General features: G+C 39.9%; 1 protein-coding gene across 1 annotated transcript in view; it reads right to left on the bottom strand.

Moving 5' to 3' along the window:
* Positions 1-11,767: 11,767 nt before the first annotated feature.
* Positions 11,768-17,846, bottom strand: part of rasgrf2b (Ras protein-specific guanine nucleotide-releasing factor 2b) — a 153,795-nt gene continuing 147,716 nt past the window's right edge. Inside the window, exons 23-29 of the mRNA XM_041900513.2 lie at positions 14,990-15,093; positions 14,817-14,901; positions 13,993-14,190; positions 12,707-12,786; positions 12,483-12,600; positions 12,110-12,178; positions 11,768-12,015 (exon numbers count right to left, since the gene is read on the bottom strand). Coding sequence (XP_041756447.1) covers positions 11,923-12,015; positions 12,110-12,178; positions 12,483-12,600; positions 12,707-12,786; positions 13,993-14,190; positions 14,817-14,901; positions 14,990-15,093 — 747 coding nt within the window. The 3' untranslated portion in view covers positions 11,768-11,922. The remainder of the gene's footprint in view (positions 12,016-12,109; positions 12,179-12,482; positions 12,601-12,706; positions 12,787-13,992; positions 14,191-14,816; positions 14,902-14,989; positions 15,094-17,846) is intronic.

A 17,846-nucleotide genomic window follows, 5' to 3' on the forward strand; every position in this document is an offset into this window, starting at 1 on the left:
GTACAGATTATGATTTATGATTTGACCATGTGACAGCCTTATTCTAACTGGCTCATCAAAACAATGTGCAAGAAGTTGGGCTATTGTATTAGTAATTAGCTTTATTGATATAAAAGTATTGGTCAACATTCTAGCTAGTGTCCATCATAGTTGTTTTCCTTGGCTCCCTACAAAAAGCTTTAGGGCCAACTGTTACAGTGGGGGAAAAAAGTATTTAGTCAGCCACCAATTGTGCAAGTTCTCCCACTTAAAAAGTTGAGAGAGGCCTGTAATTTTCATCATAGGTACACGTCAACTATGACAGACAAAATGAGCATTTTTTCCCAGAAAGTCACATTGTAGGATTTTTAAGGAATTTATTTGCAAATTATGGTGGAAAATAAGTATTTGGTCAATAACAAAAGTTTCTCAATACTTTGTTATATACCCTTTGTTGGCAATGACACAGGTCAAACGTTTCCTGTATGTCTTCACAAGGTTTTCACACACTGTTGCTGGTATTTTGGCCCATTCCTCCATGCAGATCTCCTCTAGAGCAGTGATGTTTTGGGGCTGTCGCTGGGCAACACGGACTTTCAACTCCCTCCAAAGATTTTCTATGCGGTTGAGATCTGGAGACTGGCTAGGCCACTCCAGGACCTTGAAATGCTTCTTACGAAGCCACTCCTTCGTTGCCCGGGCGGTGTGTTTGGGATCATTGTCATGCTGAAAGACCCAGCCACGTTTCATCTTCAATGCCCTTGCTGATGGAAGGAGGTTTTCACTCAAAATCTCACGATACATGGCCCCATTCATTCTTTCCTTTACACGGATCAGTCGTCCTGGTCCCTTTGCAGAAAAACAGCCCCAAAGCATGATGTTTCCACCCCCATGCTTCACAGTAGGTATGGTGTTCTTTGGATGCAACTCAGCATTCTTTGTCCTCCAAACACGACGAGTTGAGTTTTTACCAAAATGTTATATTTTGGTTTCATCTGACCATATGACATTCTCCCAATCCTCTTCTGGATCATCCAAATGCACTCTAGCAAACTTCAGATGGGCCTGGACACATACAGCAGGGGGACACGTCTGGCACTGCAGGATTTGAGTCCCTGGCGGCGTAGTGTGTTACTAATGGTAGGCTTTGTTACTTTGGTCCCAGCTCTCTGCAGTTCATTCACTAGGTCCCCCCGTGTGGTTCTGGGATTTTTGCTCACCGTTCTTGTGATCATTTTGACCCCACAGGGTGAGATCTTGCGTGGAGCCCCAGATCGAGGGAGATTATCAGTGGTTTTGTATGTCTTCCATTTCCTAATAATTGCTCCCACAGTTGATTTCTTCAAACCAAGCTGCTTACCTATTGCAGATTCAGTCTTCCCAGCCTGGTGCAGGTCTACAATTTTGTTTCTGGTGTCCTTTGACAGCTCTTTGGTCTTGGCCATAGTGGAGTTTGGAGTGTGACTGTTTGAGGTTGTGGACAGGTGTCTTTTATACTGATAACAAGTTCAAACAGGTGCCATTAATACAGGTAACGAGTGGAGGACAGAGGAGCCTCTTAAAGAAGAAGTTACAGGTCTGTGAGAGCCAGAAATCTTGCTTGTTTGTAGGTGACCAAATACTTATTTTCCACCATAATTAGCAAATAAATTCATTAAAAATCCTACAATGTGATTTTCTGGAATTATTTTCTCTCAATTTGTCTGTCATAGTTGACGTGTACCTATGATGAAAATTACAGGCCTCTCTCATCTTTTTAAGTGGGAGAACTTGCACAATTGGTGGCTGACTAAATACTTTTTTTCTCCACTGTAATTCCAAAATCCCCATGTGCTGTGTGTGTGTGTCCTTGGGCTTAATACCCTAAATATTGGATGCTGCCTCGTTTTATGGTGTTTGCTGACTAAGTATTTAGTTAGCTAACTTTAGCAAGTAGATTCCAATCAACTCAGGGTATCTATTAGAATTTATTTCCCAATTAATTTGGTTATCAAGCTACTGGGTTTCCCAAGTTGTTTGGTGCTTACTGGTCAAGCCGGCTAGCTAGCTAAACAGACGGCTCTGCAGTTCATTGCTAAAATAAGTCTCGGAATAGCCAATAACAACACTGGACTGGCCAAGGGCAGCAATTTGACAGTTCGTCCATCACTCCAGTAAAAGAGACCAATCTAAGGTCTCTAGACACACACCCGCCTTTGAGGGGGTCAAGTGCAAGTGGGGGGGGGGGGCTTGAGGTGAGGAGGAGGATTACTTAACATACTGTTTGAAGAGGTACCGTTTCAGATGTTTTCTGAAGATGGGCAGGGACTCTGCTGTCCTAACTTCATTGGGAAGCTGGTTTCACCATTGGGGTGCCAGGACAGAGAAGAGCTTGGACTGGGCTGGATCCGTAGGTGTGGGAGGGCCAAGAGATCTGAGGTGTCAGAATGGAGTGCTCAGGTTGGGGTGTAGGGTTTGAGCATAGCCTGAAACTATAAATCACTGCTAGGCAAATCCCCGCCTTATCTTAGCTCATTGGTCACCATAGCAACACCCACCCGTAGTATGCGCTCCAGCAGGTATATCTCACTGGTCATCCCCAAAGCCAACACCTCCTTTGGCCGCCATTCCTTCCAGTTCTCTGCTGCCAATGACTGGAACAAATTGCAAAAATCTCTGAAGCTGGAGACACTTGTCTCCCTCACTAACTTTAAGCATCAGTTGTCAGAGCACCTTACCGATCACTGCACCTGTACACAGCCCATCTGAAATTAGCCCGCCCAACTACCTCATCCCTATATTGTTATTTATTTTGCTCATTTGTACCCCAGTATCTCTATTTGCACATCATCTCTTGCACATCTATCATTCCAGTGTTAATATTAATTGTAATTATTTTGCACTATAGCCTATGTATTGCCTTACCTCCATAACTTGCTACATTTGCACACACTGTATATATATTTATTTCTGTTGTATTTTTGACTTTGTTTTGTTTTACCCCATATGTAACTCTGTGTTGTTGTTTTTATCGCACTGCTTTTCTTTATCTTGGCCAGGTCGTAGTTGTAAATGAGAACTTGTTCTCAACTGGTTTACCTGGTTAAATAAAGGTGAAATAAAAAAAATAAAAAAGGGAGGGGCAGTTCCTCAATCATCAATTAAAGATCCATTAGCAAATCAAACTTCAATTCAAACTTTATTTGAAGTGCATTTAAAATAGTAACACACTTAAAACAATAAAATGAAAAAACAAGCACAGCAATAAAGCGATCAAATGTTATCAAAGAACATAAAACACAAAGGCATCATTGATTAAAAGCTAAAAAGGCTGGTTGACAAATGGGATATCAACACCTCAAGCAGTTTCACAGTACAATGCAAAGCTCCATATAAAAAACTGATAATAAAATGTATAAAAAGTATGAAAAACGTGATAAAATAGATAAAAACAATGACGCGCCAGATGCTCTCAGCTCGCACTTCTACTTCAATTCTGCTTCCAGGTTATTGGTGTTTCTTAGGTAGATAACGTCAGTGCCTGATTGAAAGTGACACTGTAAATGTGAATAAATAAGTAATGATCGATTGATTTGTGTTCTGTCGGAGCTGGCTAGCTAGCTATCATCGGGTAACTTTAGCTTCTGGGTGGAATGACGCGAGTTAGCCTTTTATGCATTAGCATAGCGATTTCTGCCATCATTAGCACATTAGAGGCTGCTGCCTATAGACATAGATTAGAAATCACTGTCCACTTTAAGAAATGGAACACTAGCGCCTTTAATAATGTTTACATATCTTGCATTACTCATCTCAAATGTATATACTGTATTCTATACTATTCTACTGTATCTTAGTCCATGCCGCTCTGACATCGCTCGTCCTTTTATGTATATATTCTTAATTCATTCCTTACTTAGATTTGTGTGTATTGGGTATATGTTGTGACATTGTTAGATATTACTTGTTAGATATTACTGCACTGTCGGAGCTAGAAGCACAAGCATTTTGCTACACCCGCAATAACATCTGCTAAACACGTGTATGTGACCAATAAAATGTGATTTGATTTGATTAGTCACGAGCCTGTTAGCTAGCTAGCTAGTTGTGAATAGCTCGTGCGGATGGCTGAGCTCATGCATGGCTCACGGCTAGTGTAGCATGCATAATTTACACTGGGGAGCCAGGCCCAGCCAATCAGAATGAGTTTTTCCCCACAAAATGTCTTTATTACAGACATAAATACTACTTTATTACAGACATACAGCATACATTCTTTTCAATCCTTGTCATATGAAGAGAAATTATAGATAAAACCTGCTCATCGGCCATTGGACATAAACATTACACAACAAGTTGGAAATCGCTAATTTAACAATGAGTGGTTTGGAAGGAATCAGTGGACGATTCTTGCCATTCTCCTTCGACCTCTCTCATCAATGTGCTGTTTTTACCCACAGGACTGCAGCTGACTGGATGTTTTTTGTTTGTCGCACCATTCACGGTAAAACCTAGAGACTGTCGCGCGTGAAAAGCACAGGAGGGCGGCCGTTTCTGAGATACTGGTCACTCGTTAGGTCACTCGTTTTGCCCATTCTATCGTTCAATTGATCAGTAACTGAATGCCTTGATGCCTGTCTGCCTGTTTTATAAGTCAAGCCACGGCCATATGACTCACTGTCTGTAGGAGCAATCTATTTTCGTGAACGCGGTGGTGTACCCAATAAACTGGCCACTGAGTGTATATCGCCACACATACTGTCAAACACAAATCATGCAAACTTTAGACGATCTGTATTTGGTATTCTATAGTTAACAGTTCCAATGGTGTGTATAACTAAGTAGGTAAAAACTCAAGACATGTAGCTAAGGCATCTTGATTTTTATTTTCCCTGCACCTACAAGTCAAAAATATAAACAAACAAATGACAATGCAAAGAGAGAATTGTAAACGTATCACACTAGGGTTACAAAATCCCGGGAACTTTCATTCAATTCCATGGTTTTCCAGAAATCCTGGTTGGAGGCTTGAGGATTTCCTGCTTATTCCCTCCTGATTCCGGGACCGCTCCATCCGGGATTTCGCGAAAACCAGGGAATTTATTGAAAGTTGAAAGCATTACAGAGGCTGTTAATATAATCATTGGTAATGAAATCAAATAAAATGCAGCATCCTACAGTCACATACAGAAGCAGATGGAGTTATAGTACAGGGAGGCCCATTCAGACATGCACGTCATGCAGCTCCTCTGTGTATGCAGGGAAACAATGATACATCACACTGTAAACACTCCACATATAGAAAATAGCCAATCATTCAAATGCTACATCTTTTTTTCTCATAGAATATATATATATTTTTATTTTAAGAATAAAGTTCAACATAGATTACTGTACAGGAGCTTGGGATGCTAAATCAAAACCAACATAAGAAACATTGACTGAGACGTCCCCAAAAAAACATACTAACAAAAATGAAAATCACAGCAGAACAATTCCAAGTGTTTTTAATCAAGCACAAACCTAATGAGGGATATGTTTGTTGTCACTATATACAAAAATTCAAATATGTATCTGATTAAATAAATACTACTGTAAATTGCAACTGTCTCGTCACACAAGCCAAGCTACATTTCTGATAGTGCACCCCCGCCCCCTCCCGCTTCCCCCCCATTGCGGAACATCTCCCCTCTGACCCCCTTACTTTGAGTAAAACGTGCACTGCTGTGCATTTGGATAGAGGCTACCCGTGACCCTGTCTAGACATGACCCTGTCTAGACGTGACAGTCAAGCTGCATTTAAATGCAAGTTGAGTTATCATTTTAAATCACAGGCCTCCTAAATGCTAGCCAGCATGCAAAAAATGTGGCTATAGCTATATAAATGATGTAAGTATATTATTATTTATGCTAGCCCGTTTGCAATCCTGTTAGCTTGCTGTCTATAGTTAGAGTAGCTGGCTGGCATCGTCCTCTTTTCCCTTTGCCACTGTTTGCAGAATGCTTAATGGCATTTGAATTAAGCGCAGGAAAATTATATCTGATTACAATGTGGACACAGTAGACATATTTTAAATGTGAGGGAAAATGTACCTGTTACGATTGTAATATTTTGTTGTCTCACCTAGCTATCTTAAGATCCTTAACCGGAAAAAAAATACATTTAAAATATATTTTTAGATAAAAAAATGTGGATACATGTGAAATAATTATTGGCAAATACATTTCAACATATATTATGGGATGTATTAAAAATGTATTTATAAATGTGTGTAAAATATATATCACAATAAAAATACATTCTGAAATACATTAAACAACGTATTTTAGAACATATTTTCACATGTATTTATCAATATACATGTATTTGGAAATGTCTTGTGAAATACAGTATATAACATTTGACTGTATTTGTAAGAAATATATGTTCACATTAAAATGTATGGCAAATATAAAACATTGGCCAAATCATATTGTAATGAAATGGTGACTGTCTTAACAATGGAGCTCTTTAGTATCACATGCACTTACAGTGCATTCAGAAAGTATTCACACCCCTTGAGTTTTCCCACATTTTGTTGTTTTACAGGCTGAATTTAAAATGGATTAAATTGAAATGTTTTGTCACTGTCCTACACACAATACCCCATAATGTCAAAGTGGAATTATGTTTCTTGATTATTATTTTTTTCCAAACTAAAGCTGAAATGTCTTGAGTCAATAAGTATTCAACCCCTTTGTTATGGCAAGCCTAAATAAGTTCATGAGTAAACATTTGCTTAACAAGTCGCATGGACTCACTGTTTAACATTATTTTTTGATTGACTACCTCATCTCTGTACCCCACACATACAATTATCTGTAAGGTCCCTCAGTTGAGCAATGCATTTCAAACACAGATTCAACCACAAAGACCAGGGAGGTTTTCTAATGCCTCGCAAAGAAGGGCATCTATTGGTAAATGGGTCAAAATAAAAAAAAAGTTATTAATTACACTTGATCCAGTGAGTCACTACAAAGTCCTTCCTAACTCAGTTGCCGGAAAAGAAGGAAACCGCTCAGGGATTTCACCATGAGGCCAATGGTGACTTAAAACAGTTACAGCATTTAATGGCTATGATAGGAGAAAACTGAGAATGGATCAACAACATTGTAGTTACTCCACAATACCAACCAAATTGACAGAGTGAAAAGAAGGAAGCCTGTACAGAATAAAAATATTACAAGACATGCATCATGTTTGCAACAAGGCACTAAAGTAATATTACAAAACGTTTGGCAAAGCTATTCCCTTTTTACGTGATGTTTGAGGCAAATCCAATACAACACACCACTTTTCATATTTTCAAGCATATTGGTGGCATCATCATGTTATGGGTATGCTTGTAATCATTAAGAACTGGGGAGTTTGTCAGAATAAAAAAGAAACGGAATGGAGCTAAGCACAGGCAAAATCCTAGCAGAAAACCTGGTTCAGTCTGCTCAACACCACACACTGGGAGATGAATTCACCTTCAGCAGAACAATAACCTAAATCACAAGGCCAAATCTAAAATGGAATTACTTACCAAGAAGACAGTGAATGTTCCTGAGTGGCCAAGTTACAGTTTTGACTTTAATCTACTTGAAAATCTATGGCAAGACCTGAAAATGGCTGTCTAGCAATGATCAACAACCAACTTGACAGAGCTTGAAGAATTTTGAAAAGAATAATGGGCAAATTTAGCACAATCCAGGTGTGGAAAGCTCTTATAGACTTAACCAGAAAGACAGCTGTAATCACTGCCAATGGTGTTTCTACAAAGTATTGACTCAGGGGTGTGAATACTTACGTAAATTAGATATTTCTGTATTTCATTATCAATAAATTTGCAAACATTTCTAAAAACATGTTTTCACTTTGTCATTGTGGGTTGGGTATTTTGTGAAGATGAGTGAGAAAATACATCTATTTAATCAATTTTGAATTCAGGCTGTAACACAACAAAACTTGGAATAAGTCAACAGGTATGAATACTTTCTGAAGGAACTGTATGTCAGTTTCACTAAGACTGCAGAACTGGCAGTGTACAAGTTCAACCTTTATTGACAGAGTACAACATCACACATGAACTGGCATGACACTTTCTCTCATGGGTAGCCCAAAGAGCTCTAACCCAAGGCCACGCCTCCAACACATGCTTCCAGATCCTCGAATAGGCTGCCGCAGCTACAATATATTTTGTCAAAATGTATTTTTATTGTACTTGACACATACCTAAAGCACTAAAATGCATTTAGATGACTACAAAAATTAGTGATTTTTTCATTATTTAATTAAGCTTAAGAGAGGCACTTACTATTGTCCTAAAAATGTTTTACCTATTGAGATGGGAAAATGTGTTGTACATGTGCTCTTTATGACAGAATGTAAAACTTTTGTAAAATCAAATGTTTTACTTTACTCACCATAACAATTAAAATTATATCACTAACCACGTACGCATCCACAGTTTTTTTGCGAGTAAAGTCATACCGTATAAAAAAAATGAAGACAGCGGTGATGGAAACAGGAAGTTTCGGTACAATTTTATGAATGTCGACAAAAAATATGTTCGTTGGTGGGATATTTTTGTGTCTGTAAAATTAATTATGCGAGAAATGGCGGTGGAAACGCCTTTATGTGCAAATATTTATATAAAATAACCATCATATCGAAGTAAACTACACGCAAAGATATGGTGTGTGGTCCTCCCACTATGACTCGGGAAAACATGCAGTTTATTAGGCTACAGATGAAATAACTTATGATGAACTTCACAGGGTGGTGAAAGTGATCTTGATGTTCCTTTCCAATAAATATTGAGGGTCTGATTCTGTTGACATGATGATCAATGCTTGACTGCCGTTTGACAAATACAAATATTTATCCATAAATATTCTTGCTCTTATCCATAATAATCACATAATGTAGACTAGCCTACCAGCACAGCATACCCGCACTGTATCTGCGAGCTGTTGGGTAGAGCGCATGTGCCAAGGCCAGAGTAGGCACACAGTTTTTGTGAGAAAACTATCGGTAGAGTTGAAAATGCAATGGAAACACATTGAACTTTAGATTTTTATTCGGTACATGAAAACTTAAGTGAAAAAGTACATTTTGTGTGCACTATGTTATCACTCACTGATTTTTATCCGCAACAAGTCTGTTTGGTGGAAACACACCAGTGGTGGGAAAATGCAAATTTTGTCTTTATGTGGATTTTAGAATATTCACATGAAAATCTGTCACCAATTGGTTGGAAACCTAGCTAGCACCAAAGTTTTGGCTTGGTGGCCCCAAAAACATTCTCTATTGATCAATACGTAAAGAGTAATTTAAGAATCCTCTGAAGGGACAAACTATGTCATATGCCGAATTAGGAACCACTTTGGCCACCGTGTAGACTAGATGTCATACCATGCATTTCTGGAATTGTCAGGCGTTACATGCATTTTAACAAAGATGTAAATGTATGTACATTTAAGTTAAATATATTGAAAAAAAAATGTATGGGATGAATGCACTCATATAAGTCGCTCTGCATAAGAGCGTCTGCTAAATGACTAATATGTTAAATATATTTTTTTTAATCAAAGTGAAGACGCACTGATGAGTTCGAAATTCCATGATCGGAACACAAGAGCTGCATTAACTGACATGTCTAGACATGGCCTGTATGTAACCTCTAAAGCAACCTCTATCGCTTCATGCAGACAGCTACTGTCAGACTCATGCAGATGACTGGACTAGAACACTCATGTGACCATGTAAAGCCAATGAAGCTGAAGACAAAATTCAATTTTCGAGGACAATAAAGGATTCCCAGCTAGCACATAATCTCCCCATAACGTTCCCTTGAGGTTCTCCTTTGGTTATTTGAAAAATAACTTTCCCACATCGTTCTGGGAACCAAAATTTGTTAGCTGGGTTTTCATTTTTCAATAAGGAGCAAAGTGCAACAGGACCACATATTCATCAAACTGCATAAGGAGTGGTTGTTGTAAAGCTGTGAACAGGCCCTGCTGAACGTGCTACAAGTGTTGCTGTCAGATAAAGCATGGGAATGTCTGGGCCACTTCTCTTTAACCACCTCACTCCATGGCAGTACAATAGTTTTATATGGGTGAATCTCAATTGTATATACTTGATCCCACAGCGATCCTATTAAATTCTATGTAGTTCTAAATAATTACATCCTTGTCATTTCTCCTTGCCTCCTTCCGAGGGGAGGATCTTCTGTTCCAAAGTGCTTTGAGAAGGAGATGAGGATTTGAGGAATCAAGGAATTACAATTGATATTTACCCAATGATTCCATACCATCTGAATGAGCAGATACATTCTTATTAGGGATCTACAACCTTTACCAAAGAATGCCACAGATGGAAATTTGCTAACTTGACAAAGTATTTTAAGAGGGGGAAATACTACTTGTTCATCTGAATTGATTGGCTTTGTTGTTAGAACATATGGAGGACTGGGAATCTACCTATAGAACAAACCGATAATAAAGGCACATTTGAAGTGTCTAATTCTCATCTTTCATATAGACTTGCAAACTACAGAGTTGGCAGAGCTTACAGGACATTAGACATCACAACTTTTTACTGAATGTGGAGTACCGGAATGTAATGTATTCTTTCAGATACCAGTTTGTACCATGTGAGTTCAAGATTAATATTTAATTATTCATGAAGAGCAATTTCAACAACACGATGCTCATAAATGGTAGACTGTTACAAACTAAGCTTTTTAATTTATTTATTTTATTGTCATATACACCTGTTAGGTGCAGTGAAATGTGTTGTTTCAGTTACTGGCCCAACGATCTAACCGCTAGGCTACCTGCCACCCAGTTGGCTACAGTACCTGCCGCCCAGTTTATTTTTTGAGACAGTTTTTGGACAGTAGCTTGGTTGATGAATAAATTCTAAATGAAGCACTACGTTTCTCATTACTAGAGTCAGACTGAATCTTAAAGGGATTTTCTATTTACCACTAACATTACATTTTTGTGTAAATGTTTAATCCATTAAAAGTGTAGCTATACATGTTTAATATGTTTAGTAGTAGTAATGTATGAGTTGATTCCGGCAGGTGTGTTTGAAACTCTACCCCCATAGATTCCATCCGACCCTCCTAATAAAGTGATTTATGATTGGCAGATGGTGATGCATAGTGGTTGTGTAGTCTTCAGAGACCAAAGAGAGTGAAGCATGTTAACATGCAGGAGTCAGGACCAAGGCCAAATAAACACTAAAACGCCATTTAGGATCATGCAAAGTCAAGTGATCACCATTTGGTGTGAAAGCATGGGTGCTTCAAGTCAAGGACATGGCACAGTAAAGCAGCATAGCGTAACATACACAAGTGCAGACACGCCTCTGTTAGAGCTATACATGCTACATTTCATCTCCTTAAGATACACCTTTTACCATTTTTTAAAGACAAAAGGGTGTGTCTCAGTGGCAACCTATTCCCTAAATAGTGCAGTCCTATATGGGGATCAGGGTGCCATTTGAGATTTTCCCAAAGATTGTTCAATCTCCACCAACTCTGATTTGATCTGCTGGCAGAAGGACCATGTTTCATGTCAATGATGTCACGCTCCTGGGCGAGGGATGATGAGGTCACGCAATGACACCTCACTTCCTGTTTACCCTTCCTCGCAGAAAGCAAATTCAAAAGATCACTCCATCATCATCATCTCAAAACAACAAGGATTTTCTCTCTACATTCCTTCTTAATTCTCTCTCTCTCTCTCTCTCTCTCTCTCTCTCTCTCTCTCTCTCTCTCTCTCTCTCTCTCTCTCTCTCTCTCTCTCTCTCTCTCTCTCTGCCATAATCCACTCTCTATCTGTCGTTCATTATCCAAGGTATGTAGGTGTGTTGCCCATATAGAGGGACAGGGTTGCCAGGTTCCCGTTGCTCGCGGTGACTGCCCCTCAGGCCGGTAGGCGGGGCTCTATCTTGAGAGAGAGGTCATAGAGAGTGTCTTCATCCATGATCAGAGTCTTGTCCAACAGGTACTGAGTCACCTAGAGAGAGGGCAGGGGGACACACTGAAGCAAAATAGACTAGGAAAATAGCCATTGGCAATATGAAAAGTGTCTAGTAAGTAAGTAGGCGTACCTTAGGCTGGTGTTCTATCCTGTAGGGTGTCTGCTGGAACTGGCGGATCTCTCGGATGATGTGGGAGATCTAGGAAACACAACATTTTCAACACAGCTCTTCATCACATATCTCAGAACACAATTCAATCAATGGCAGATCAATGGAAACAGCAGTCCTGCGGCTTTCCTGAACGTGTTCATGCTGTATTCTATGGGATGAAAGTGGTTTCACATTGGTATGCAATGTGTGTCAAATAAAATAAAATGTTATTTGTCACGTTTCGTAAAACAACAGGTGTAGACTAACAGTGAAATGCTTACTTACAGGCCCTTCCCAACAATACAGAGAGAAAATACAGAGTGCCTGCGTGTGTATGTGTTTCTGTGTTTACCATCCTCATCTTGGAGAAGTTGACCAAGCCCTCGTCAGTGAAATTAGGTGTTCCTTCCTCGATAAAGGCTAGGTCAGTCAGGTACATACCCAGGTAGGGCACACTGGGAGGGTTACAACTGGGGAAGTAGGAGGGAGACAAGAAGAGAGTTGGGGACATAACACCTCCCTCACTGAAAAGAAAGGACTTGATGTAAGTTTTCATCAATAACATTTGTGTCTCACTTTTTCAGGGTTTCCCTCAGGTTTTTGAATCTCCCTTCAGACGACACAGTCTTCTGCAGCTTGTCCATCAGAGCTTTAGTCTGTCAAAACCAAACACACCTATGTCAAATGTGGCTGTTCTAAAGTCAACAAATAAAAATAATAAAAACTCCTGCACACTGGTAATCTTGATGCTTTCAACAATTTAATGGATCTTATTTAGCAACGTTTCGGTCTCAAACTACTTTCATCAGGGTCTGAAATCAACCCCTCACCCCTACCCCTTTCCCTAACCCCTAACTGTTTAGCTCCACCCAGTCTTCCCAGTCGATATTGGGGAGCTTTCCCCGTTTACACCAATTCGGGCCCTTTAGATCTGAGAACAGATCTTCAACAAAGCGTTATTAGCAAAAAATACATTCAAATGCTCTACCTTTCTCCCAAAGTTTGCACTCGTATACTTCCCTTCATGGATTGAAAAGGAATGGACTGTTGTGAGGAATATGGTAGGAACTCCCTCCAGCCATGCTTGCACCAATCCAATGCTTAAAGCCGATTGACGCGCCCGTGTGTCACACGGTGATGCCATTTTGAATATTGAATAGCTTCCTGTGTGTTTAATGCTAGAGATTTACCTTATTGCAGTGGCTGCAGCCTAATACCCTCTTTCCACCGATATAAAGCTTGTGTCTATTCCATAACATGGGGCTTATGAAAGCTGTGATTTTCTACACATGAGAGGATCCGGACAAGAAAATCATCATAAACCTGTCTGTAAGACCCGAACCGTTTGAGCTACAAATGAATAAGTCACCAATATCAAATGGCGAGACTTTCACAAACACAAAGTTATTTAACGACGCACACAAGCTTCAGGGGAGTCGTCTGAAGGTAACCCAGTACAGGGCTGTAAAAATTGCACAATGTGCATAGGGGTTAAGTACCAACGAAGAAATTAAAATATTACAAAAAATCCCTGAATTTTCTTAAATAGCTCAGATATAGGACAGACACTTCAAAACCTTATTACTTATGATACATTTTTTGACTGTCTGTTTTGCCATGTACAAATGTGTTATTCAATGAGTTTCTGTGGGCTATAGCAGTAAAGGCCAAATTCAATGTTTCATCAAATATTTGTAAAATATATTTTTATATAACTTAAAATCAAATGGTTAATGATCAATTTTATGACCATCTGAAAAAATGCCATATGTTAGCTTAGTAGAAATTGCAATATAAGGGCGAGGGAGAGTGAATGAGTGCAGACCTCTGGAGAAGGTTAGAGAATCAGAACAATTTCCCACCTGTTTGCAGACTTTGGCCCATGTCTTCTTCAACCTGTAGATGGCGCTGCGGTTCAGAGCTGAGGTGATCTCTAAGACTCCATTGTAGTTGTTGAGGCAGCGGCAGATGTCTGCCACAGCTACCCATTTCTCGATGGAGTTGGCCCTGGAGCCCACGTCTGTATGGGTCATGATCTGAGACGCCACCAGGTTACTCATCTAGAGGAGGGGGAGAGGGAAAAAGACAGAGAGAGAGAGAGAGAGAGGGAGAGAACGAGAGAGGGGGTGGGAAGCAGAGAGGAGATCAGTAAAGAGGAGACACACTCACTTTAAGTATAGCCCACTGGGCACAGACGTCAGTTCAACGTCTAGTTTTTATTTACATTTGGTTCAGTTGTCAATTAACCTGAATTCAACGTGAAATCAACAAAAAATGTCACCATGTCATTGGATTTGGGTTAAAAGTTGGGAGGAAAAAATACAAAATGCCCTTAAGTTGATGACTTTTTGAAAATCCAATCAGTTTTCCAGGTTGATTCAACGTCATCACATTTATTTTTTTGGTTGAAATGATGTGGAAAGAAAGTTGATTCAACCAGTTTTTGCCCAGTATGAGGCCTCCAAATAAAGTAAAGACACATTCGCGCGCGCGCGCACACACACACACACACACACACACACACACACACACACACACACACACACACACACACACACACACACACACACACACACACACACACACACACACACACACACACACACACACACACACACACACACACACACTCACACTCACACTCACACTCACACACCCACATACACACACACACACACACTCTCACATCATTGAAGTGCTGGCTGGTCTTCATGATGTAGGGAGTCCTCTCAGACTTATCCACCTTCATCCAGCCCTGCCCCAGGAACTCTCTGACAGAGAGACAACACATACTGATATGAGATCATCACTACACAGGAAACGACATCATCACTTTAGGATATGAGGTGACAGACTCACTCGTAGGGGATACTCCTGAAGACGATGTGGTCCAGTAGTGTGATCTGTTCAGCCAGCTCCATGGCAGACAGAGACTCAAAACACTCTGACCTAGGACACTCCACCTGGGAGAGAACATACACACACCAGCATGAGACATACATACACACACACGTATGCACGTGCTGTACACACACACACATACTCACACACGCAAATACAAACACAACAGCAACATCCATTCAGCTGTAGAACAAAGCGATTCAACAACAAAACAGCCAGCCTATCAGCTCTGACTGACAAGGGTTCAGTGAAAATCTGTACATGTGTGTTCACAGAAAGGAGAAATAAAAGATTCAGTAATTTATCTGAGATAATTAGTTGCCATGGACTCTGGTGGCTGGTGTGAGCTGATTATTCACAATTAACACACAAGGTAATTAAACCAGAAAAAAAAGAAGAAAAAAACATGGTGTGTGTGTGTGTGTGTGTGTGTGTGTGTGTGTGTGGAGTGTGATAGAGAATGAGTTCCAGGCAGAGGTATTTATTTATCCTAATATATTTTTTCCACTGTGAGTATCTCACATCACCGAAAGCTGTTTATGTTTTTCTCTCTCTCCTTTCCCTTCTATATCTCCCTTCTTATTCCTCTCCTTTCTTGTGGCTCTCCATTTTTCTATCTCTGTTCTCCCCTTTCCTTCATCTTTCTCTCTACCTTCATTTACCCTCTTACACTCAATCTCTTTCACTCTGTCTCTGACTATCCTATGGGTGGCCCATTGAAAATTATGGATGTAGCCAATGCTTTTTCAATCTGTTGTCGGATGACAGACAATGGCGGTGATTTAACGTCAAACCATGTACAATATGTCCACCTTTGAACGTATGCAACTCCGAAAGAAGTCGAGATTATTTTAACTTTTGAACGACAAAAACGCACAACGAGTAGGTCATATATGATTTAATCCTTATTCATGTGTCTCAGTGTGGCCATACACTACTTTAGGAACTGTAATGTTGATTTAAAAAAAACAGCAGATGGTGCCTAAATCTCACAGACTGGCAGGCCTATTTATATCAGAGCTCAACTATTGTATAGCCTTAGTACAGATCACAGGAGGCTGGTGAGGGGAGGAAATATCATAATAAATGATGGAATGGAATGGATTAAACACATGGAAATCACGTGTTTGATGTGTTCAATACCATTCCATTGATTCCATTCCAGCCATTACTATGAGCCCTCCCTCCCTAATTAAGGTGCCACCAGCCGCCTGTGGTACAGATCCAACATCAGTTACCCTTCCTAAATCTTAACCTTTAGCACGACCTTAGATCTGCTCTATATCCTACACTGTTAGGGTGGGTTGCACCAACATGGTTTAAATTAATCTTAGATTACACCTAATCTAGACTTTGTAAATCTAGGTTTATAATTATATTATATTTAAGACTGGATTAAGGTTAAATCACTATACACCAAGTCGATATTCACATCATAAGAAGGAATTCCCCTCGACCACGCCCACAAATTGGGGAAAACAAACATTCTTTCCCATTGACCCCCATTGTAAAAGAGCCAACTTCGTCGACGATTTCCAGTTTACAGAAATAACAAATCGTGCCTAAAAGATGCTGTTGCTGTTCAACGTACATGTAGCCAGGTAAAACAAATCCCAACCTTCGGTTCGCAATGCTCCCACATAGGGAAATAGAGCCTGGAAGACCCCTGTGGCTTCAGGCTATTCAGTGTAGGAGAGTGAGAAATGTAGGGACCCGGTCTCCAAGTAGGCTACACTTAGCTATGTGTGTGGAAAACATTTAATCACAGGTAAGACATTTAGCTTGTTTAGTATAGTCTGTTTGTAAATCCACTCACTACTTGTAGCTGTATAGTCAGTTTGTTTGTGTTGTTGGTCTTGGCTATCGTAATGTTCCGGTTGGTAGCTAGCAAGCACTCACTCACGTGGCTGCTAGCACCGTCATGAAAAGGGGCATGAGGGAAGCCCTACAATATAAAACAAATCTAACTAGTGAAAACACTCGGGATAAGTCAATGTTGAAAAGTAATCTTTATACATGTTTTACTTTTCTCAAATGTAGTTATGTAATTGACTAAAACAAGCAGCCAACAAGAACATTTAGTTTGAAAAAGGTCACGTTTTTGACTGGAGCCAATGGGGTGACCTAGGTACAGTGGGGGAAAAAAGTATTTAGTCAGCCACCAATTGTGCATGTTCTCCCACTTAAAAAGATGAGAGAGGCCTGTAATTTTCATCATAGGTACACGTCAACTATGACAGACAAATAGAGAAAAAAAAATCCAGAAAATCACATTGTAGGATTTTTAATGAATTTATTTGCAGATTATGGTGGAAAATAAGTATTTGGTCACCTACAAAATAGCAAGATTTCTGGCTCTGACAGACCTGTAACTTCTTCTTTAAGAGGCTCCTCTGTCCTCCACTCGTTACCTGTATTAATGGCACCTGTTTGAACTTGTTATCAGTATAAAAGACACCTGTCCACAACCTCAAACAGTCACACTCCAAACTCCACTATGGCCAAGACCAAAGAGCTGTCAAAGGACACCAGAAACAAAATTGTAGACCTGCACCAGGCTGGGAAGACTGAATCTGCAATAGGTAAGCAGCTTGGTTTGAAGAAATCAACTGTGGGAGCAATTATTAGGAAATGGAAGACATACAAGACCACTGATAATCTCCCTCGATCTGGGGCTCCACGCAAGATCTCATCCTATGGGGTCAAAATGATCACAAGAACGGTGAGCAAAAATCCCAGAACCACACGGGGGGACCTAGTGAATGACCTGCAGAGAGCTGGGACCAAAGTAACAAAGCCTACCATCAGTAACACA

The sequence above is a fragment of the Coregonus clupeaformis genome, chromosome 16 (genome assembly GCF_020615455.1).
Source record: "Coregonus clupeaformis isolate EN_2021a chromosome 16, ASM2061545v1, whole genome shotgun sequence".
Lineage (NCBI taxonomy): Eukaryota > Metazoa > Chordata > Actinopteri > Salmoniformes > Salmonidae > Coregonus > Coregonus clupeaformis.